Raw genomic sequence first — 19,380 nt, 5'->3', positions numbered from 1 at the left:
TTCTCCCCCGCACTCGCGCAGACAACCCAAGTTTAGCTCCTGCAATGATCATCAGCCATAAGCTGATTGACTCCTTCTCCAACCATGGGGAAGGCCTGACCCACATGGCCCGACGGGCTGCCTGCAATAGCCTCGGCTCCTCCCTTAATCCTCAGTCGGAAGCTGCATTGGCAGGCACTGGTCATGGTCTGGGGTAGAGGCTCAGATCTGGAAGGACAATTGGGTGTCTTCAAAATTGGGCCCTGGACCCGAGACTAAAATCTGCCCCACCGGTGCCTTCGCAAGCACTACTCTTCTGGGTGAATGTCATGGCACGGAAGGCGCATTGACGCCGTCTTTGTTCGATGATTTTGTTACCTTCACCTCCAGTCGGTTTATTACCCACTTGTTCTCTCCCTGATTTACCACCAGCGTCATATAGCCCTTGTTTCCCCAACATTCCTACATTGTAACATTTTTATCTTGTCGGTCAACGTCCCGAAATGGCTGAACAAGCCGTCGCTTACACTCCCCTGGAGGTTCCTATTCCTCCGGTGCCTACCAAGGAGGTCTTCTCCGAACTTCAGTGGGCTACTTTGATGGCTATAGCGGATACGGTTATTCCATCCATTCGTGGCCCTAACGCTCCGAAATCGTTTACTACCAAAGTGATTCCGCAGGCCCAGTTCGATGCCGGCCTCTCATCATTAACGGCCAGCATCTCCGGGTCTGATGCAACCTCTCTGGCAACGCAGTACCTGGAAGAAAATGCCTCGTCGAATCCTCGTTTCCGGCCGGGGCTACAGCGCCTTATCTCGGAGTATGTCCATGAGGAAGGCAGGAATGGGCTTAGCTTCATATTGAATACGCTAAAGTATGTGTTCTTGAATCTCAGTTTTGAGGGATAATGTAGTTGACCCTACTATAGCACGAGGGCTGGTTCTTTGATTTTGACGGGATCAACCACCCCTATACAGGACCAGCCGTTCCATGTCCGGGAGAGAATATTTTGCGGCTGGGAGACATCGAGGCTAAAGCCTCTGCGCGTCATCTACCGAGCACTTTCAGCCATCTGCAAGAAGACATGGCTTACGTATAGCCCTACGTATTGCCCGACCATTGGATTCCCCCGTGTTCCGGTGCACGGAAGTCCCGCGGATGGTTTCGAGTACGAGTTCCTGCAGTTCCCGTCGGGAGATGGACCGGAGACAATCGAGACCGACGTCGTCATCGTCGGAAGTGGCTGTGGAGGTAGCGTAGCTGCCAAGAACCTCGCCGAAGCAGGCTATAAGGTTATAGTGGTCGAAAAGGCCTATCAATACTCAACAAAGCACTTCCCAATGAATTTTAGCGAGGGGTCGGTGACTATGTTTGAGGGCGGGGGTGCTCTCGCAACCGACGATGGCTCAATGGGGATCTTCGCCGGGGCAACCTGGGGAGGTGGCGGCACAATCAACTGGTCGGCAGCTCTTCAGACACAGAACTATGTTCGTGAGGAATGGGCGAAGGGCGGCTTGCCATTTTTCACATCACTGGAATTTCAAAACTCCCTGGATCGCGTGTGTGATCGGATGGGTGTCAGCGCAGATCATACGACTCACAACAAGCAGAACCGTGTTCTCCTGGAAGGAGCGCACAAACTAGGCTATGCCGCGAACCCTGTACCGCAAAACACCGGTGGTACGGAGCATTATTGTGGCCATTGCACGATGGGGTGCCATTCGGCGGGCAAGAAGGGTCCCACGGAATCGTTCTTGGCGGATGCTGCCCATGCTGGAGCCACCTTCGTGGAAGGCTTCCGTGCAGAAAAAGTCCTGTTCACCGAGACCAAGGGTGGCAGGGTGGCCTCGGGAGTAGAGGGCACATGGACCTCACGGGACGCATACCTCGGGGTGTCCGGAGCTAGTGGCGTGAAGCGCAAGCTCATTATTAAAGCGAAGCGGGTTGTCGTGTCTTGCGGCACGCTGCAAAGTCCCCTCCTGCTGCTACGCAGTGGTCTCAAGAACCCCCAGATTGGTCGAAATCTTCATCTCCATCCAGGTAAGCTTCCCCGGTCGCTTCGTAGGTAGCATACTCATTCCATGTCTAGTCGTTATCTCGGGAGCCGTGTTTGACGAGCAGACTCGTCCGTGGGAAGGAGCCGCCCTGACCGCTGTTGTCAATGAATTTGAGAACCTCGACAAACAAGGCCACGGAGTCAAGATCGAATGTCTCACAATGCTGCCTCCGGCCTTCCTTCCGGCCTTCCCCTGGCGGGACGGGCTGCAATGGAAGGAATTTGCAGCCAAGCTCTCCCACATGGCCGGCTTCATTAGCCTTACGAAGGATCGCGACACTGGCCGCGTATATCCGGACCCTGTCGATGGACGACCCCGGGTAGACTATACAGTTTCCGCCTTCGATCGCAAGCATATTCTCGAGGCACTAGTGGCTACAGCAAAGATAGCGTACATCTCCGGGGCCAAGGAGTTTCATACTTCGAGCCGTGAAGTCCCGCCTTTTATCCGGCCCGAGGATGCATCGGACCCTGCATCGCCGGAGGGCACGAACAATGCTGCCCTTCAGGCATGGATTGCGGAAGCCCGGAGCAAGACCCTCGACCCCGAGAAGACCACGTTTGCCGCGGCGCACCAGATGGGTAGCTGTCGCATGGGCAGCTCCCCGCGGACCAGCGTGGTGGACCCGGATTGTCAGGTCTGGGGCACGCGCGGATTGTACGTGGTCGACGCATCCGTATTCCCCAGCGCCAGTGGCGTCAATCCCATGGTAACCAACTTGGCCATTGCCGATTGGGCCAGCCAGAACATTGCCCGGTCGTTGAGCAAGGAGGGAGGCATCATGGCGCGTCTTTGATTGGCACTGGAAGTGTACAGGTTGAGGGCATCGCTTCGCCCTGATATGAAAATAATGAAGCATCATTATTAGTGTATTGTTAACGATACTCCATCCCGTGTGAATGAAAGCAGTGTTTCACTATATTCATATCGTATTATCTTTTTGATATTCAAATTCATTCCTCATAATTCCGACTGGGCATCAAGCCCGATCTCGCTAGAAAACAGACTCACTGAAAAGCAGGTCTCTTGTCAATGAACCTCTTCTCGCCAAACGCCTGCTTCACACCCTCACTCTCAATGGTCCTCTCATACCACGCCACCACAGCAGGATACTTCGCCCTCAGCTCCTCATCCAAGAGAAGCCCAAACGCCCAGTTCAGCGCCGCCGCGACACTAATATCCGCCAAACTCAACTTCTCCTCCGTAGCCAACCACTTCCTATCCCCAGCCTTCAAATGCGCCTCAACGGCACCCACCACCCTCTCCACCTTGGCCAATTGGCCCTCCAGCTCCTCCGCACTATACTGCGCCAGCTTCATATGCCACAGCGCAAACGGCACCACGGCGCCCATGCCGTCACCCTCCCCGAAGCAGCTCCACTGCCGGATGTGCGCGCGCTCCACCGCCGACGCGCCCAGCAGCTGGTCCTTGGCGGGGCCGCTCTCGGCGACGTACTGCGCGATGGCATCGGACTCGAAGAGCAGGGTGCCGTCGGTGCCTTCGAACGCGGGCGCTTTGCCCATGGGGAACTTGGCCAGGAATTCGGGGCTGCGGTTCGTCACGCCCATTTGGAAGTTTGGGTCGACGGTGATGTTGAGGGAGTTGAGGTTGCCGGCGGCTTGGATCTGTTTATTTGTTAGTTTGGTTTGGTTTGTGGTGTGGTGGTGATATATATTTGTATGGGTTGGGTTGTATGGTGGTGAGGGGTTATGTTGGAGGGGTATACACATACCTTCATAACCCGGGGGTTATTAGGATACGAGTAGATCTTTCCGAACGAAGCCATCTTGACTGTTTAGATTGTCGTGGATTAACTTGGACTGGTTCAGGAATTATTGATGCACTAGACTCGTCGATATAGACTTGTTTACAGGAGGTTAAGTGTAAGTGTCAGCAAATATAGCTGTATTTATAATTATTTATACTGCGGAGACGGTTGCCGAGAAGTTCGTCCGAGCCGAATCGCATCGAATTGCTTCCTCATATTCGCTCCCGGATGACAAATCCACATGTTTCTGGTTGAGCGGAATGAGCCGCGGTGTGAGCCGCGGTGGGGTTTCGCTGGAGACATCATTACTTTTTTTTTTTTTTTTTAATAAGGAGTGTAATGAGGGAAGAAGAGATTGTTGTTCTGCGGTTTGTGGTTTTTAGTTCTGGTGTATACATGAGACTATATATATGGTAGTTGACGGACTTAGAGTTTCGGTTAGGTTGCTGCTTAACTGTGTTAAGCTGTGATTTCCATGGTGTCGTCAGGTTGGATGCCGATGGTGCAAGCGCTTACTGGGTCTGGACTAGAGGGTAGGTGGCCGTTTAGTGTGGCTCTGACGTCGCTGGCTTGAGAATGAGTGCGATGGTTAGGTTTCATGGTGTGTCTGCGCAATCGGTATCTATTTTCACTACAATATGGATGTACATCTCCCCAAGATGAGAGCCACTTGGTTACCATTCTATATAGCATTATATATCCTTCTCCTTTCTCAGCGTCGGCTCATCCTCATCGACATCCCCACTCGACCGTCTCTTTTGCTCTTGCGTGGAGATAAACCGGATCATACTCTCGCAAAGCCGATCAAGAACCCACTCCGGCTCCGTCTGCGAAGCCAACATGGGACTATTCTCACCTATCCAGTCCCAATTCAGAATCCCATACTCATCCTCGTACAATACCGTGTCCCCCGGACTCGGATCCGTGAATCGGATCATTCGCGTAAACTCCACCCACTCCTGGTAGGTATAGCGCTTCGGATGGCCATTGACGGCATCCCGGGTCGTCCGACGGATAGCGAACGCAAGACGCTGGGCCAGATCGAAATCCGACAGTCCTTCTTTGTCCCTTTCTTGTCTGGTCGGTTGCGGGTTTGTTGAGGACTCGCCGGTCTGTGTCCCCTCTACGTCATCAGGACCGATTTGAAACCCCTGGGCGACTCTTTTGTCCTGCTCGCGTTTCTTGAGGTAGGACGCAATGGGGGGGAACCTGGCAATGAAAGACTTGTACTTCCCCGTCCGGGGCAGCACGGTGTAGTCTGCGACTCGGCTGGTGGCGTGCTTGAACACGGCGACGACGGTATTGCTCATCTCCGAGATGAGCGAAGTCATAGTCGGGATGGCGATGAGCGACCACACGACGAAGAACGGCTTTGCCGCGTTGGTGGTGGGCGTGATGTCCCCGTACCCGATAGTCAACAGAGAACAGAAACCAAAATACAGGGCCTGAAAGTACGTGAACTGCTCCTCCAAGGCCCAGAATACAACTGCGCCGCAGGTCCACAGGATGCCAAATGCAATGAGACTGAGGATGAGTCGGTACCAGCGACGGAAGACGACGCTTTCGTACTGGATGGCGCGCATCGCGTCGAACCGGTCCTTTTCCTCTCTCATGACGATGTCCTTTGGCCGAGCGCGCGCGCCGCGGTAGATGGCTGTTACTTGGCTTATGATGGGCGTTTTCCGCGTGTGTTTGGGTCGATACGCGATTCTTGATGTGTTGGGTCTCAGTTGGAGGTCTTCTTCCATTTGAGAGTGTTTGATTGTCGCTTCTCGGCACCGTTCCCTGTGCTTTTTCACGACGTTCGTGTCTTGTATGTCTCGGATGATGTTGTTGATACTCCCCACTACCAGACCCAAGATGATTATTCCAATCACGGCGTAAGGGAAGACAAGACCTCTCCCGACAGATGTCTTGGGGGTGACGTCGCCAAAGCCAAGCGTTAGAATGGTAATATCGCAGAAATACAGCGCCTCCGCAATGGATATGCCCATGACCTCGTGGAAGACTGCGGCGCCTACTATTAACCAGACTCCAAAGGCGGTAGTCTGGAGAATCAGGGTCCGCTGACCGTCTGTTAAGGCAAAATATTGAGGATAATGTCCGAGAAAGTATCCAAGCATGTTAATCATGAGGATAGAGGTGAGAATGAAATAGTGAATCGCTGCAATGACGGCATACCAGTATGCCTGCGAGTAGGTCTGGTTTGGCGGTATCGGGCTCGCATAGATATGCACCGAGCTGGTGAGTCCGATCAACTGTGTGCGTTAGCAATACTCGCGGACACGGGCCGTCATCACTTACAATGCCGGTCGCTAAAGACCAAGAAATGATAGAAGCTGGCAGCGCGATAATATACCGGATGGTCCGTGTAAAATTGAATAAAAGAAAAAGATTCCCTAGCATCCCAAAGGCAAGAGAAGTGGCGTTCAGGCCAATGCACCTGACACAGTTAGTGTAGACCACATGGCTATTGCCGGAGGCTTACCATCTAGGATCAGGCAGCAATGTCTGCACCGGATTTCCCTCCGGGTCCTGTTGTTCAGGATGTATTTCACTTCGCCAGGACATAGCCAGCGCGATCACCGACATCACGTTTGCAAAGGGACTGGTGGTAGCCGCCATCAAGGGGATGGAGGTCGACGCGAACCACCAATCCTGCGGCTCGTCATCGTCCGGAGGCCTCGGATTGAATTGAGCTTGAACCTTCTGCCATAAGGAGGTTTTTGCTGGAGCCTTTGGTACTTTCGGGCCATTTCCATCGCCAGACCTTTCCTTCGTGGTGAAATCTGATTCCATGGCTGCAGGGTTCCTCTTAGCTGATTATTGCTCGCAGCGCGTATAGAGTCTCATATTCGTGGCACAGCAATCATAATATACGGAAGGTAGCCATAGAAGACTTTGATTCATAGCGCATGAAAGTCCTGTCTGTCAATGTCAGTTTACATTTAATGAAGTTCGGAACACAGAAGTTGTGGGGATGAAAGTTAATTGGACACTACGTGAAGCCTCAGGCATCAATCAGGCACAGATAGTGTAATAGCCCTCATCCCTCAATATTCTCACCATGGAAGCAATTGATATGGTAGTCCACCTTTGAAGCAAATCGAAACGAGCAAAAAGACGAATCACAGAGTCATGACTTAGTAAATCTTTCGTTTCATAGCGCATATCCGCAGGTCATGGTGATACAGAAGCCTATTCCGTTGACAACAAGCATCTCTGTAGTACACCAAATTCTTCATGACCTTGTACTTCAAAGTCCTCCTCTACATCAGCAGTAGTTCTATACGCTTTGCACAAGTCCATCTCCATTTCTGACCACTTCAGATACTCAAAAACCCCCGAAGGACATTACCAAGTTGAAACCCACATACAGAGCTCAACACCAGAGCTAAACCACACAATAGCGACTACAAAGGCCAGTACGTATCCTCCGCGGCTGATTCTCCGCCGCTTCAGTAAGAGCCTCCTGTTCAATATCATCAATGCTCCCCGTGAGTTGAATATACCCCTCCTCATCCAGTTCATGCAGTGCTCGCTTCAGCCACAACCGGCAAGTGATCGGCGGGGTTTCAGGAACAGCAGCAAGTCGATCTACCAGTGCAACATGCAATGCAGGGTCCATTACCGCGATCTTCAAGGAGACGAGCAGATTGAGTGAATTTGGAATGCCGGTAATAGGCTTGGTTTGATATTGCCACTGATTGCCCGTCTCGATGCTGTTGATCACATGGAACATGATGCCTTGGCCCTGACTTTGGGCAAGGTAGAGGGCCCAGTGGAACTGGATATCAGAGCCGAGGTCGGAGACCAGGATGTAGAGGCCATTGGTGTCGAAGAAGATTGGGTTATTTGGCATGTTGGAGTATTATCTGAAGTACGGCTGATTGGGAGAGAAAAGGTAGGAGGGGCGTTGTAGCAAATGGCAAGGCAAGGTAGATTTTGGCTAACCAGATTGGGAGTAGTCGGCTTGGATTATAATCCCATAGTTGAATGCTTATAGGGTGGACCAAATAGCATAGAAGGGGAGGGATGGTATTTATTGTATAATCTCGTTGCCAGGAGCACTTCCCTATCGGGCCCGGTATAGTGTACTTCGAGGTCTGGTTGACACTTGAGAAGTACTCGTGATTTAACGCGTAGAATTACTTAGACTATGCTACCTAAGAGATGTACCAGTTCAGTATTTTTTGTAACCCTAAATATACGACGGATCTCGATACCTCAAGCAGACGATTTGGACTCGACCCTGGCATATGCACAATCTACTAAGCATTAAACAACAGCAAACATTCTATATCTATCTAGAACAATAGCAAACAGTCTCAAGCAGCCAACCAATACATCAGTGTGCAACAAGCACCTTACACCTCATATTTATCATATGTACTCTGCAGCTCGTACTCGTGTGCCTCCCTCAGCAGATGCGCCAATTCACTAGGATGAAAGATGTTAAAAAGAAGCATAGCAACGAAGATCAATACGGCATCAAAGATGTAGAGAAATATCTCATGATGCAAAAGATACCCATTGTTGCCCTGAAGATACTCCACCAAGCGGAACACCGACCGCACCATAATCAAGAAGCTGGTCGCGTACAGGACGTTCAGATGCTTGATCCACGGAATCGACGGATCGTGGCATCGTGGGATCGGATATTTTCTCAGCTTTAAATGAAAGCTACTCGCTGTGACTATAAAGAAGCCAAAAAAGAATATCTGGACGAAGAGTCCCGCCACGATGATCCTTTCACCCAGCTTCATGTTGTCTAGGCTGCCGCTGCTCTGGATGCCGCCTCCTGGATGGGGTTTAGTACTTGCGCCAGTTGTTACATGCGTCAGCTGAGTTGGGGAGAAGTGTGCTAAGGTTGACTCACCGGCACCTTGTAGAAAGAATGAAAGAACGTCTCCCGTCACAAAGATCTTGGTCAACCATTTTTTACTGAGGATTGCATGGGACTCTGCTCGCAGAATCAAGATGATGCGTCCGAGGAGCATGTAAACAGAGGCAGCTAGGAGAGCAGGCGCAAGAAGAAGAAACAAAGTTTGGATCAAGTAAGGACCAAGGGTCCAGTTTGGACTCTCATGACTCGACAGGGCGCGTCCAATGTAGCCGATGATTTCAACTGTTGGAATGAGTACAGCTCATGCAAGAAAGATTGAACACACAATATCTGTGGAAACAAGCAACAACTGACATATACCACCCACCAGGAATGGGATAAAAAACCAAGTTCGAGTTCGGAACAGCTGCACCGCGTGCCATAATGTCGTTATCGTGAACAGGACAGTGAAGATTACGGCGCCGGCCATACTGGGGTCATATCGATAGAAGGCGAACATGGACGCCTCGTTTGATGCTGCATTTGTAGCATCGCCACTGCTCCCCATTCTGGGTGTTTTGAGGATCCTGGTGCAAGGAGGGGTAAAAGATAATCAATGCTGAAGTGCTCTCGTCCGTTGCCGTTGGGGATCATTTTAGATTTAGGTAGCATGACGTATTTAAATGCAGTGGACCGTGAAATCAGGTTGGCAGCCCCCTGACCGGTTTGCAAGCAGAAAGTAGTAAGATTGATTCTATTATGAAAAACCTCAATAGATAGTAGATCAGGGCACCAGGGACCCAGTTTCAAAATAGATAGGGCTTATGAATTTTGGGATGGTATCCACTTCGTACTCTCGTACTCTCGTACTCTCGTATCTTCGTATCTTCGTATGTTGCCACTCGCAAACCATCCGCTGCTCGGCAATTACACTTAATCGCATACAGACGGTTCCCTGCCTCAGAGCCGAGCTCTGCTCGTCAGTATAGTACTGTATCTAACTCCCTATGATTGTATAAGCCGGGTAGATAGGCGAGCCCCGGTTGAACAGAACATTCTATGTATAATGCAGAAAGCTTCCCCCGACAGGCCAAGCCAGCCGACCTTTGATAAAAGGACAGTCGTACCCTAGTAGTTACACTCCTTAATTGTTTTAACTATACTCAGTACAGGCTAAATTAACTCCAAGTTCTCGTGTGGTTGTTGTAAGTCTATATCCTACTAATACTTCGTTGCTTGATCTATCAGGACGATTAAACGATCCCAATCTATTCAACTTCCTTGAGGAGGAGCCTACAGCTGAGTCGAGATGCTCCTGAATGATCTAACGGAGTATGGTTGATCACGATGTTCTTCTTCTTCTCGTCGCCAATACCAACCAGGGCATGTGCAGCTCTGGATTGCTTGGCCCCCCGTAGAGACAATTCGACAGAAAGCCCCGAAGAACTTCCGTCTTCATGCAGCTCATCCCCCGTCTCCCAGACTCCACAAAACGGATTGGATCCAAAGTCAAGGGATCGGTCTTCCACCTACCGAAATATGTCTGATACTCCATCCCCATCACCTACTCCTACTGCACAGAGCGGCTCGCGTGCACGGTATGAAAAAAGGCACAGGGCGCGCCACCTTAAATCCCGCAATGGCTGCTACACCTGCAAGCAACGAAGAGTCAAGGTCTGTTAATCATCGCATTGCAACATGTTCAAATTGTCTACTGACCGCATGTTGCAGTGTGACGAGGTAAGGCCTGTTTGTGGTGCATGCTCTTTTCGTGGTGAATCATGTTCATTTCCGCCTCTAGCGCTACCCACGTATGTATAGTACTTCCTAGCCAAATGAGAAAAGGCATATCAAGCTTTCTCTTTGCAATACTACTGCCCAGGCCGATTCACTGACATAAGGGATCATAGCTCGATGGACTCAGAAGACTATCAGCGCTCGCGAAAGCCCAGGCGGGTGGTTCCTGTACCACACCCCTTGCAGCCGTTGGAATTCCACCTGCCTGGGTTATCCTCAGAACTGTCACTGCATGGGCAAACAATCAATATGGCTGACATGAACCTTTTGACCAAGTTTATGCTGCAGACATCAAAAAAGATGAGTCTTCATCCAAAACGAATGTTAATCTGGCAGCAAGTTATCCCAGACATGGCTGCAAAACAGGAATATTTGATGCATCTACTCCTCGCACTCGCTGGAGCACATACCCTATATGAATCAGACATGGCAAGAACTGGAACACTGAACAAAGACGATAACCAATCTGCCACGCCCTCTATAGACAATTCTGCAATTCATGGTCTTCATCGCGTTATTGAACATCACCAAAGGGGACTCAAAGGATTCCGAGAGGCTCTATCCGATATGTCTGCTGCCACGGCAGAATATGTTTTCTGCGGCTCACTCTTAATCGTTGCCTTCGCCTTTGCTTCTTTGTCAATCCGGGACCTGAATATTACAGAGCCGGGGTTCAGGAACGGAGACAATTACGAAAGTCCATTTACAGACTGGCTTCATTTGGTTCGAGGGTTGACCACTGTGGTGCAAGAGCATTGGTTTACCCTCAAAACCAGCAGACTGAGATCTATGTTGCTTTACGATTACGGCAACGACGATTGGAGACACACCCTTTCATTAGTCCGTGTCCCGCGTTTAACCTATGGCTCCCGTGTAGTGTTGATATTTACGCAGGGAGCCACTCAGTCTCTTTCTATGCTACGCGCCTACGCAGCCACATTGACTTCGAGCCCTGCAGCAAACGAGACCAATTCTACGTCACCCCAGAATTCGTCGGACACTCAGACGGGAACTGATAATCTAAGCCAGGGGCATGCAAATACCATTGATAAGTTAGAGGAGATATATATGCGTACCCTTAATGTGTTTCACTTTTCAGAAAGTGGGCGTGATTGCTCTGCATCGCGGGATTTTCAGATCGATCTAGAAGAGGCTGCCGTCGCGTCCTGGCCTTGTATGGTATCAAATGCCTTCATTACCTCCCTTAAGCCACGGGGCCAAGTTGAGATTGCTGAAGGATTCTCATACACGATTTTGGCTCATTTCTATCTGGTTTTCCTGTTGTTGGGGGATTTGTGGTATCTTAATCGGGCCTTTCACAAGGAGATCCAAAAGATCTTTCGGCTTGTGAGTGATTTGCAAAATGACCAACTCCTAGCCCTCATGGAATGGCCGATGGCTGTCATAGCAGCAAATCAAGAGGAGTGAGACCATGTCGCATTTTTACAGTTCATTGATGGCCAGATATCTTCTGTCAAGACGATATACCACATCCCAGAACCGGTAATTACTAGTAGATTTAGTATACTCTCGCAGAAACAGCAAGAAGATACTACATCTTCTATTAATGGGAAGCGCTACATAATTCATTCTTCTTGTGCTGTGCCCCGGGAACGATGTTTGCCGGCCTGATCAATGACAAATGGCTCGCACCTTCGTATGTTCGGATCCTCGTTTCCTCGTAGTATCGTTTTGATCTCCGAAGGTGTGGGTCTCGCTTTTAGGTTATGGTTCATTCCCGGCACTGAGGGCTTCGACGACCCACAACTTATGCGAATATACGAACGAATATACGAACAGCTCATGGACAGTTCACAAGGGCATCGGCGAGGACGCCTAGCTATTTCTCTATCATATACATTATAGAATATAAGTAGTCAACGACCCGATCGAGCAGATGATATTTTAGCACACAACTGCTATCGGCGCCCTTATGGTGACCGGGCATTTCTCCATCGCGATTCGTATCTTCGCATTCTCGTATACTCGTACTGGCGCACGCCCGTCTTTAGCTATGCCGAAAGCGGGTCACTTTTAATCTGGTCGAAAGATATTTCTGTCTCTCCGCCACAATGGTCCACTCTTCTAAGCCCTATCCCTGAACTAATGATGCGATATCGTTGGCTAACGATGTCGTCTTGATGAAGTAGATTCCGTAGTTTTCCTGGACTAGTCCTTTTACCGGCTTGGAGATAACTGTAAAGTCAAATCTAACGCGCGATAAACGACTAGATGGGTTAGAGTGGAGTCATGGAGAAGGATCTATCAACATGATTAACAGGCCAAAGGATATATTAAGGGACAACGATATCGTCTAGATGGTTCAGTCATCTGTCTCTCTTTAATCATCTTCTCGGCCCCCTCTTTTTTCATTTCTGCCTTGATTTTTTTGATATCAAATTTCTGTTAAAAGCAGCTTGCAAAGAAGTTGGATTTATCTATTAGAATCAGTCAACATCTGCCATCGTCACAGCCTAACTCTCCACGCTCTGACCAAGATGGACTCCACCGAGGGAATGTTCGAGTTCAAACTGTACCGCTATACACCCTCGCTTGGGGCAGCAGTCCTGTTCCTTATTCTATTCGCCCTAATTACTATCTATCACCTGTACCAAGTGATTCGCTTAAGGTCCTGGTATTTCCTTGTGTTCGTATTCGGAGGAGTGTGTGAGTTTTCCTTTTTGACCTGATACAAACGCAGCAGAGAAGAACGAGAGAAATACTAACATATACGCGTAGTTCAAGTTATCGGCTACATCTGCCGTGCACTGGCGCATAACGACACCAACTCTATACCGATCTACTCCATAGGAACGATCATGATCCTCCTCGCGCCTCCACTCTACGCCGCCTCGATCTATATGACTCTCGGTCGACTGATCAAGTACCTGGACGCGGAAGCGCTCAGCATCGTGCCCACAAGGTGGTTAACACTAATATTCGTAATCGGCGACGTGGTCGCATTCGTCATGCAGGCAGCAGGTATGCATCGATCCCCCCTGGTCCCACTGAGCAACATCAAGCTAACAAAGAACCTCCAGGCGGCGGGATCATGGCCAGCGGGAGCCTCAGCGCCATGAACACGGGCGAGACAGTCACCATCGTTGGTCTCGCAGTCCAACTAGCATTTTTCAGCGTCTTTATCGTCACCTCGACGATCTTCCACTGGCGAATCCACCACAACCCGACGGAAAGATCACTCATCAAAGGCCAGTCCAAGTGGACGGAGACGACCTGGGTAACCGTAATGGGTGTTCTTTATGTGTCGAGTGTGCTCATCCTTGTGCGATCGATTTTCCGTCTCATCGAGTATGCCCAGGGGAATGCTGGGTATCTGATTAGCCATGAGGTGTTCATGTATGTCTTTGACTCCATGCTGATGTTCTTCACTATGGTTGTTATGGGCTTCTATCACCCTTCGAAGCTCCTCAATCCGGGGAGGATGGGACGGCAGTCTGGTGATACTACGACGCAGTTGCATCGGCTGGCGTCGGCTTAGGATACTTGCGTCTTTGCTTGTCTCCTGTGTTTTTGTTTCTGGGTCTTGTATGGAATTGGATTTTATATATCATTCTGTGGTTGTTTGGGACTTTAGCCTTTAAGCTCTCGCTATTTTGTCGAACCAGATAGAGGCGTATAATCTGAGTCTTGAAATCGTTCTATGTACATGCCACTGTATATATTGGTAGGCCAATAGATTGCTTAATGAAGAGTGGGTCGGTGGGTCATTAGCATGTTTGAATAACATGTTGATGTCGTCGTTCAGAGGAGTACAAGCTTTCAATATTCTAGGATTGACATTTGAACCATTATGAGGTTAGGTCTGCGTTTTAGCACATACCTAATTGTTAATCATACAAGTCTGAGGCCGTATAGCGTAAAATGCTCGAGGTATTCCTCGCGAGTGATAAGCAACCGTTCATCAGACGTGTTGTTGACCTCTATGCCGTTGCATATCTGACGGTCATGTCCGTTTTCGATTATATGCTGAGCGAAATCTTCATTTAGATTCTGGATGACTGCACGTATTCGCTTTTGATACCCATTCTCTAATTGGGCACTCTCAAAGAAGGGGCTATTGTAACTACCATCTAGGCCAGATTTCACGAGAGTCTGAAAGTATTGGCTGATATGGAGAAGATATGATCGCTGCTCCTTGAGGGTAGTGCGAGGTTCTCCAAGTTTCTCGAACCCCTTCACGGATTGATCCATCTTAGATTGGATATCATCGATTAAGCTGGGTAGCTCTGCGGCAATTTGGCCCAAAAGGAGCTTACTGAGTCGCTGCCGTAGTGTCTATACCGACCTGGGACGGTGGCAAGTCTCCCCAAATACCCTTGGCGAAGAACTTGGCTTCCTCTTCTCTGCGAGCGCAAAGACTCCAAGTTCCCTTCTCCGTGTCCATATTCTTGAGGACATGCCATCCGAGGCGGAAACCTCCTTCCTAATTCTTCGCAAGTGAGACGAACTAGCGTTCACTTTCCTATCCCTCAACCAATATATCAGGCTTTGTGATGACACCAAGTGTTCGGTGGCCAGAGCGATTGGCTTTTCGGGCAAGTCGGAGAACAATCTGATTTGCAAAATCATTTTCAGCAGATACAACAGCGAGAATAATACTCCTTGGCCCCTTCATGTATGATTGAACAGCATCTTGAACATGAGTGATATTAGCGGCCGACTGCAGCTTCGTTTTGGACTGGATCAGCCCGGGAAGATCGACGATTGTCAAATGGGGATGGTCGGGGCCTGAGACTTCAACTCAAGAAGGTCATTAGTTACTATACCCATCGCAGCTTTTGCATCGTCGATCAGTTTTGGGAGCCCTTCGAAACCCGCGAGCTCATCGTGGAAGCGCGAGAGTGTGTCCTGCTCAACATGGCTACGAGAGCGATGGGGAGCAATAGATACCCTCACTCCAATGTGGGGGCTCTTGCGCAGAACAAGCTCTGTGGAGTGCGTGTGCAAATGTTGCTTTTGACCAGGAACGAAAGACCTGATATCGCCTCCAGCACAGACAATGATCTGTGGAAGGGAAATGTAATGGCTGATACCCTGGAGACGGAGTGTATCAACTGAGTCTAGCAGGTCCAGACGCTCTTCTGTGCATAATACCTCCAAGGAACTAGTTGAGAACTGACGCAAGACCATCTTTGTCAGGACCAGATACCACAACTGACTAGCATCCGGTGAAGTGAAGTTAAAGAAAAGGCGAGTGTGCTTCAGTGAAGACGTAAAGTGTAGAGAACGAAATGTGAACGGCAAGAAAAAGAAAATTCAAGTCGACGGGCACAGAACTAAATGTTTTGGCCGGTTAAAGATGATTCAACAGATGAAGGAGATCCCATATATAGTAGATGCTGTACCAAATGATCATTGAGAAGGGCGGTTTAGAACAAAGAAAACCATGTGGTAGTCAGGTGGTCTGTTCATCGCATGAAAGGTCCTCGACATATGGTTGTCACGGACCGGTCAATAGTTAGACTGTATACTGTCTGTTCACTGTCTGTTCACTATCTGGCAATCTCGGCTACAACGACTTCCTGCAGAAAGGACTCATAAAATTATGCCAGGATACAAGAGAATAACGATGTTACTATTCAGCATTCTATAACTGGGAAGTTTAGTGTTATATAAGACAGGGGCACACAAACTTAATTCACGAGATGCTTGCTTTCCGCCACAAAGCTAGAGTAGTCTCTGGGGCAGTTATAGGTCCGTAATCTACCGAGATATACCATGCTCTTGTTGTTCGCTCTGACTTAATGACAATTTAGTCTCATGTCTCCTAGAACAATACCCTTGTCCGTTGATTGAGTTTGGCATCCGGAACAGTGTATTCGAGGTAAAAGCGCTGTACTAAAGAGCGATGTCGCTGGATGTTGCTTGCTTAGCTATCGATGCTGTGGATTTAGCCTATAATATTAAGCATTCCGTTATCGGACCAGGCCGCGACGTGCCCAGAGGAGAAGTACACGCATCACTGGCTAATTAAGCTTGAAGGTATCTGGGTCCACCATATGCTGGAGCTTGCAACCTCCAGCATGGATCAATAGTGACTTGCCGAGGACGGTCTCCTGCCTTGTCGTTCTACCTCAGAGCGGGGAAGCTAGAATGACTCAAGGTCATAAGGATTGGTTGATTGAATCGTTCGAAGATTGGTAATATACGTCTAATTCTACGGAGTGTATACTTCGGCATTATGAACGCAGTGCAGGATAACCCGGCTCGCTGCCCCTTTTTTATCTCATTCGAGAGGGTCAATCTTTTCCACCACTAGCCAAATATTCCGTCAGAATTACCTGTGAGGCTGTGCCCTGTACTTCTACTGGATAACAGTAAATTGAAGTACTTCGCAATGCCAGTGATGTGCAGAACAGGAGAAGCCAAAGAGGCATGACCTTTGCTACAAAATATTCTTCCGCTTGGTAGAGATTGATACCTCGCTTAGCGAAATTAGCGAACGGTTTAACAATTGAGACTTACTCCGGGGTTCCCCCGGAGCTCCTAGGAGAACAAGATTCGTTGGCGGTTTTAGGTATACCCACTTTCTACCCACCCGTTCCAGACTGCCCCCAACGGAAGTTATCGCAGGGAGAGTTGCAGCGAACATGATCCGATGTGGTCAACATTCCACTGTCCTGTTGCCAAAAAGTGCGAAAAGTTGTGTCATTCCAATCACATGAAAATCTCTTGACCTGCAGCAAGTTAAGAAAAGGACAAGACGCTAGTGCGGGAACCCAAGAGTTTTCTAGCCGTGGATCGAAGACTCAATACGAGAGGCACCAAATCACATTTAACCATAAAATTAAGTGTTTTACAAACCCCTGTCGGAGGTGACACCGGGGCCATTTCCGGTTTCGATTCGGGTTTCCCGATCTTCCAGTCAGCAGCAAATCGAGCAGGAGAGTCTTGAACTAATCACGGCCGAAAGAAAAATATAACCGTGGTGGACGGTCCCACCACAACTCCCGCGGAACCACAAAACCACGGCACGAGACATCAGTCGACATCTGGCGACGCCTAGTGCGTGCTCTAGCCTAGACTCTAGGGGTTAACTTCTCCTTATGAGGTTTGCATTAGGCCGAGAAAGGAAATCAGTCGTGTGCGGACCAGAAGCTGCTTCGAGCTGCCTACCATCTGCCTCGCTGCTGAATATCCACCTTTCTAACCGTCCTTCTCTGGCTATTGGCTGAGCTTTTGTGACCATCGGCCATTACTATTCACAAACGAGACTGCACGCGTTCGCGAGAGGCTAGTATTCCAAGAAAACCGTGGGAGTCGGGAGGCTAAGCAACAATCCATAGGGGATTTACCCACTCGGTTCAATTCGAGGCCGACGCCGTCGCAGTCTAATATGCAGGAGACGTCCACATTGGCATTTAGTCACAGTCTAGTCATGTTCGTTGAAAATAAGCAAGAAGCCCCTGCTGAGTGGTCCTGACTATATAAAGACAGATTATCCGTCTCGTGTGAGATTAGCTTACCACTCTGGTTTCTTCTTCCCAGCACGAGAGCCCGACCATAGCCATGGACAGCCATCAGCTCTTTCTCCACGCTGCTGCTACCGGTGACGTAGCCTCCCTGGAACAGGAATATGCGAAGAACAAGACAGTCATCGCCAGCAAAGACTCCACTAATCGGACAGCTCTCCACTTGGCTGTCCTCAACGGTCACTTGAACGCTGTCGAACGGCTGCTGGACTACGGCATTGCTTGGTGCTTGAAGGATAATCAGGGTCAGACAGCATTGCACCTTGCAGCGCAGCTATCATCTGCCACCATTGCCGAAATACTCCTTGAGAGAGGCGCGAATTGCTGCACTCAAGACCACGACGGGAAAGCGCCCATCTTTTACGCCTACCGAAATTATTCCCCCGATGTCGTGAGCTGTTTTCTGAAATATGTCGAATCGTCCTGTGGCACGGACAAGAATTGCAGCCTTACGCCACAGATCATTCTCGGTGGTGGCTGCCGCAAATGGACTCCCCTGCACTCTTGATTAGGCTGCACGGCCCCTGAAGAGAGCGCGCCGGCCTGCACGGCGTAAGGCTTGAAAACGTTTACTCTTCCTTTGCCACTCAAATTGGACAAATTTCTCGAGAACACGGATGCCCGATCTCGCTTATATCCGCCGCACGCCTTGATCTTATCTCGGAAAGTCAGCCTCGAATAGCGCCGGAGAATGTGCCCTTCTTGACAATCCAGTAAAATAGCGGACTGTCAAAAGATCCTCTCTGAAGAAAGGACTGCGCCATAACGATATCGGATTGACCACGGGGAGAAGACTCCCGTTGCCAGCCGCCGGCCAGCCGCCGGCCAGCCCTGCATCCCGACGAGATATCCGATCCGCCTTTTTCCACTAGACTCGCGGGCATCGTCCGGGGGCGTGGGATCGTGATGGTGACGGTGTGGATCAAGGGTGGTATACGGATACCTAATGCACAACCAATGGGAATACCCACCCTGGCAGCGTGGACGGCTACAGTGGGGCATTCCAGCTACAACGATAGACTAGCCAATACCACCTGTCCTTTAGCCTAGATCACAATAATAACTTTTTAGATCTTGTACCGTGGCATTATTTGTCATGGCTAATTTCCCAAGTCACAATGTACAGAGTAGAAACTGTTGCTGTAGCACGAGATCGTGATGTTTCTCTGTAACCCAAGTAATACCATGAAACCGTCGTAATGGATGTTTGATTTTGAGAAAATTAGTGTTTAGGGACAGGACCCATGATAAATTCAGTCTAGCTAGATTGGGGTCTACCTTACTCGCAGGCTTCTCTAAATCGACCGGTCCGTTCACCACTACATCGTCGGCTGCAACCCCTTGACACACTGCTTTGGCTTTTCTCGACAATTCTCAGACGTGATGGCCTGTTACTGGCCGCAATCTCTGAAGACTTTCTTAATTCCGTACCCGTCATTGTGCAACTCCTGTGGTGCCTGC

The 19,380-nt window shown here is 49.5% G+C and overlaps 9 protein-coding genes across 9 annotated transcripts; 4 read left to right on the top strand and 5 right to left on the bottom strand.

The window, feature by feature from the left end:
• Positions 1–47: 47 nt before the first annotated feature.
• Positions 48–2,938, top strand: BDV37DRAFT_227937 (uncharacterized protein). The gene is made up of 3 exons (XM_032080294.1): positions 48–853; positions 908–2,019; positions 2,069–2,938. Exons 1-3 carry the CDS (start codon positions 483–485, stop codon positions 2,830–2,832), a joined length of 2,247 nt encoding a protein of 748 aa, XP_031936911.1. The 5' UTR covers positions 48–482; the 3' UTR covers positions 2,833–2,938.
• On the bottom strand, positions 2,718–4,140 carry BDV37DRAFT_227919 (glutathione S-transferase family protein). Its single transcript, XM_032080292.1, has 2 exons — positions 3,769–4,140; positions 2,718–3,661 (listed from the first exon to the last, which is right to left on the bottom strand). Exons 1-2 carry the CDS (start codon positions 3,820–3,822, stop codon positions 3,044–3,046), a joined length of 672 nt encoding a protein of 223 aa, XP_031936910.1. The 5' UTR covers positions 3,823–4,140; the 3' UTR covers positions 2,718–3,043.
• Positions 4,141–4,154: 14 nt separating this feature from the next.
• Positions 4,155–6,750, bottom strand: BDV37DRAFT_259966 (potassium channel family protein). Its single transcript, XM_032083195.1, has 3 exons — positions 6,293–6,750; positions 6,109–6,247; positions 4,155–6,062 (listed from the first exon to the last, which is right to left on the bottom strand). The coding sequence occupies exons 1-3, from the start codon at positions 6,601–6,603 to the stop codon at positions 4,497–4,499; spliced, it is 2,016 nt and encodes a 671-aa protein (XP_031936909.1). The 5' UTR covers positions 6,604–6,750; the 3' UTR covers positions 4,155–4,496.
• A 448-nt stretch (positions 6,751–7,198) lies between these two features.
• BDV37DRAFT_287421 (uncharacterized protein) lies at positions 7,199–7,666 on the bottom strand (the record flags this gene model as incomplete). Its single annotated transcript, XM_032088100.1, has 1 exon — positions 7,199–7,666. One exon carries the CDS (start codon positions 7,664–7,666, stop codon positions 7,199–7,201), a length of 468 nt encoding a protein of 155 aa, XP_031936908.1.
• Positions 7,667–8,171: 505 nt separating this feature from the next.
• On the bottom strand, positions 8,172–9,197 carry BDV37DRAFT_297644 (RTA1 domain-containing protein; the record flags this gene model as incomplete). Its single annotated transcript, XM_032090370.1, has 3 exons — positions 8,172–8,605; positions 8,684–8,932; positions 9,005–9,197. 3 exons carry the CDS (start codon positions 9,195–9,197, stop codon positions 8,172–8,174), a joined length of 876 nt encoding a protein of 291 aa, XP_031936907.1.
• A 936-nt stretch (positions 9,198–10,133) lies between these two features.
• Positions 10,134–11,889, top strand: BDV37DRAFT_259961 (uncharacterized protein). The gene is made up of 2 exons (XM_032083194.1): positions 10,134–10,440; positions 10,540–11,889. The coding sequence occupies exons 1-2, from the start codon at positions 10,328–10,330 to the stop codon at positions 11,852–11,854; spliced, it is 1,428 nt and encodes a 475-aa protein (XP_031936906.1). The 5' UTR covers positions 10,134–10,327; the 3' UTR covers positions 11,855–11,889.
• An 840-nt stretch (positions 11,890–12,729) lies between these two features.
• Positions 12,730–14,192, top strand: BDV37DRAFT_297642 (RTA1 domain-containing protein). Its single transcript, XM_032090369.1, has 3 exons — positions 12,730–13,093; positions 13,166–13,408; positions 13,468–14,192. Exons 1-3 carry the CDS (start codon positions 12,925–12,927, stop codon positions 13,923–13,925), a joined length of 870 nt encoding a protein of 289 aa, XP_031936905.1. The 5' UTR covers positions 12,730–12,924; the 3' UTR covers positions 13,926–14,192.
• An 86-nt stretch (positions 14,193–14,278) lies between these two features.
• Positions 14,279–15,577, bottom strand: BDV37DRAFT_287417 (P-loop containing nucleoside triphosphate hydrolase protein; the record flags this gene model as incomplete). The annotated part of the gene is made up of 4 exons (XM_032088099.1): positions 14,279–14,673; positions 14,729–14,870; positions 14,922–15,181; positions 15,214–15,577. The coding sequence occupies 4 exons, from the start codon at positions 15,575–15,577 to the stop codon at positions 14,279–14,281; spliced, it is 1,161 nt and encodes a 386-aa protein (XP_031936904.1).
• A 2,191-nt stretch (positions 15,578–17,768) lies between these two features.
• Positions 17,769–18,538, top strand: BDV37DRAFT_227874 (ankyrin repeat domain-containing protein). The gene is made up of 2 exons (XM_032080291.1): positions 17,769–17,827; positions 17,885–18,538. The coding sequence occupies exon 2, from the start codon at positions 17,957–17,959 to the stop codon at positions 18,425–18,427; it is 471 nt and encodes a 156-aa protein (XP_031936903.1). The 5' UTR covers positions 17,769–17,827; positions 17,885–17,956; the 3' UTR covers positions 18,428–18,538.
• Positions 18,539–19,380: the final 842 nt, after the last annotated feature.

Source organism: Aspergillus pseudonomiae (genome assembly GCF_009193645.1).
Source record: "Aspergillus pseudonomiae strain CBS 119388 unplaced genomic scaffold BDV37scaffold_93, whole genome shotgun sequence".
NCBI classification, from domain to species: Eukaryota; Fungi; Ascomycota; class Eurotiomycetes; order Eurotiales; family Aspergillaceae; genus Aspergillus; species Aspergillus pseudonomiae.
Note: the sequence above shows the minus strand (reverse complement) of the source record. Positions and strands in the feature narration are given on the sequence as shown.

Excerpts from the sequence above, each read along its gene's own strand:
- BDV37DRAFT_227919 (XM_032080292.1), bottom strand. The coding sequence starts at position 3,822 with ATGGCTTCGTTCGGAAAGATCTACTCGTATCCTAATAACCCCCGGGTT. Across the intron at positions 3,662-3,768 it reads ATAACCCCCGGGTTATGAAG|ATCCAAGCCGCCGGCAACCT; the intron begins GTATGTGTATAC and ends ACAAATAAACAG.
- BDV37DRAFT_297642 (XM_032090369.1), top strand. The coding sequence starts at position 12,925 with ATGGACTCCACCGAGGGAATGTTCGAGTTCAAACTGTACCGCTATACA. Across the intron at positions 13,094-13,165 it reads GTTCGTATTCGGAGGAGTGT|TTCAAGTTATCGGCTACATC; the intron begins GTGAGTTTTCCT and ends ATATACGCGTAG. Across the intron at positions 13,409-13,467 it reads ATTCGTCATGCAGGCAGCAG|GCGGCGGGATCATGGCCAGC; the intron begins GTATGCATCGAT and ends AAGAACCTCCAG.
- BDV37DRAFT_227937 (XM_032080294.1), top strand. The coding sequence starts at position 483 with ATGGCTGAACAAGCCGTCGCTTACACTCCCCTGGAGGTTCCTATTCCT. Across the intron at positions 854-907 it reads TTCATATTGAATACGCTAAA|CACGAGGGCTGGTTCTTTGA; the intron begins GTATGTGTTCTT and ends ACCCTACTATAG. Across the intron at positions 2,020-2,068 it reads AAATCTTCATCTCCATCCAG|TCGTTATCTCGGGAGCCGTG; the intron begins GTAAGCTTCCCC and ends TTCCATGTCTAG.
- BDV37DRAFT_259961 (XM_032083194.1), top strand. The coding sequence starts at position 10,328 with ATGTTCAAATTGTCTACTGACCGCATGTTGCAGTGTGACGAGGTAAGG. Across the intron at positions 10,441-10,539 it reads CCGCCTCTAGCGCTACCCAC|CTCGATGGACTCAGAAGACT; the intron begins GTATGTATAGTA and ends AAGGGATCATAG.
- BDV37DRAFT_259966 (XM_032083195.1), bottom strand. The coding sequence starts at position 6,603 with ATGGAATCAGATTTCACCACGAAGGAAAGGTCTGGCGATGGAAATGGC. Across the intron at positions 6,248-6,292 it reads TTGCTGCCTGATCCTAGATG|GTGCATTGGCCTGAACGCCA; the intron begins GTAAGCCTCCGG and ends TAACTGTGTCAG. Across the intron at positions 6,063-6,108 it reads GGTCTTTAGCGACCGGCATT|TTGATCGGACTCACCAGCTC; the intron begins GTAAGTGATGAC and ends TAACGCACACAG.
- BDV37DRAFT_227874 (XM_032080291.1), top strand. The coding sequence starts at position 17,957 with ATGGACAGCCATCAGCTCTTTCTCCACGCTGCTGCTACCGGTGACGTA.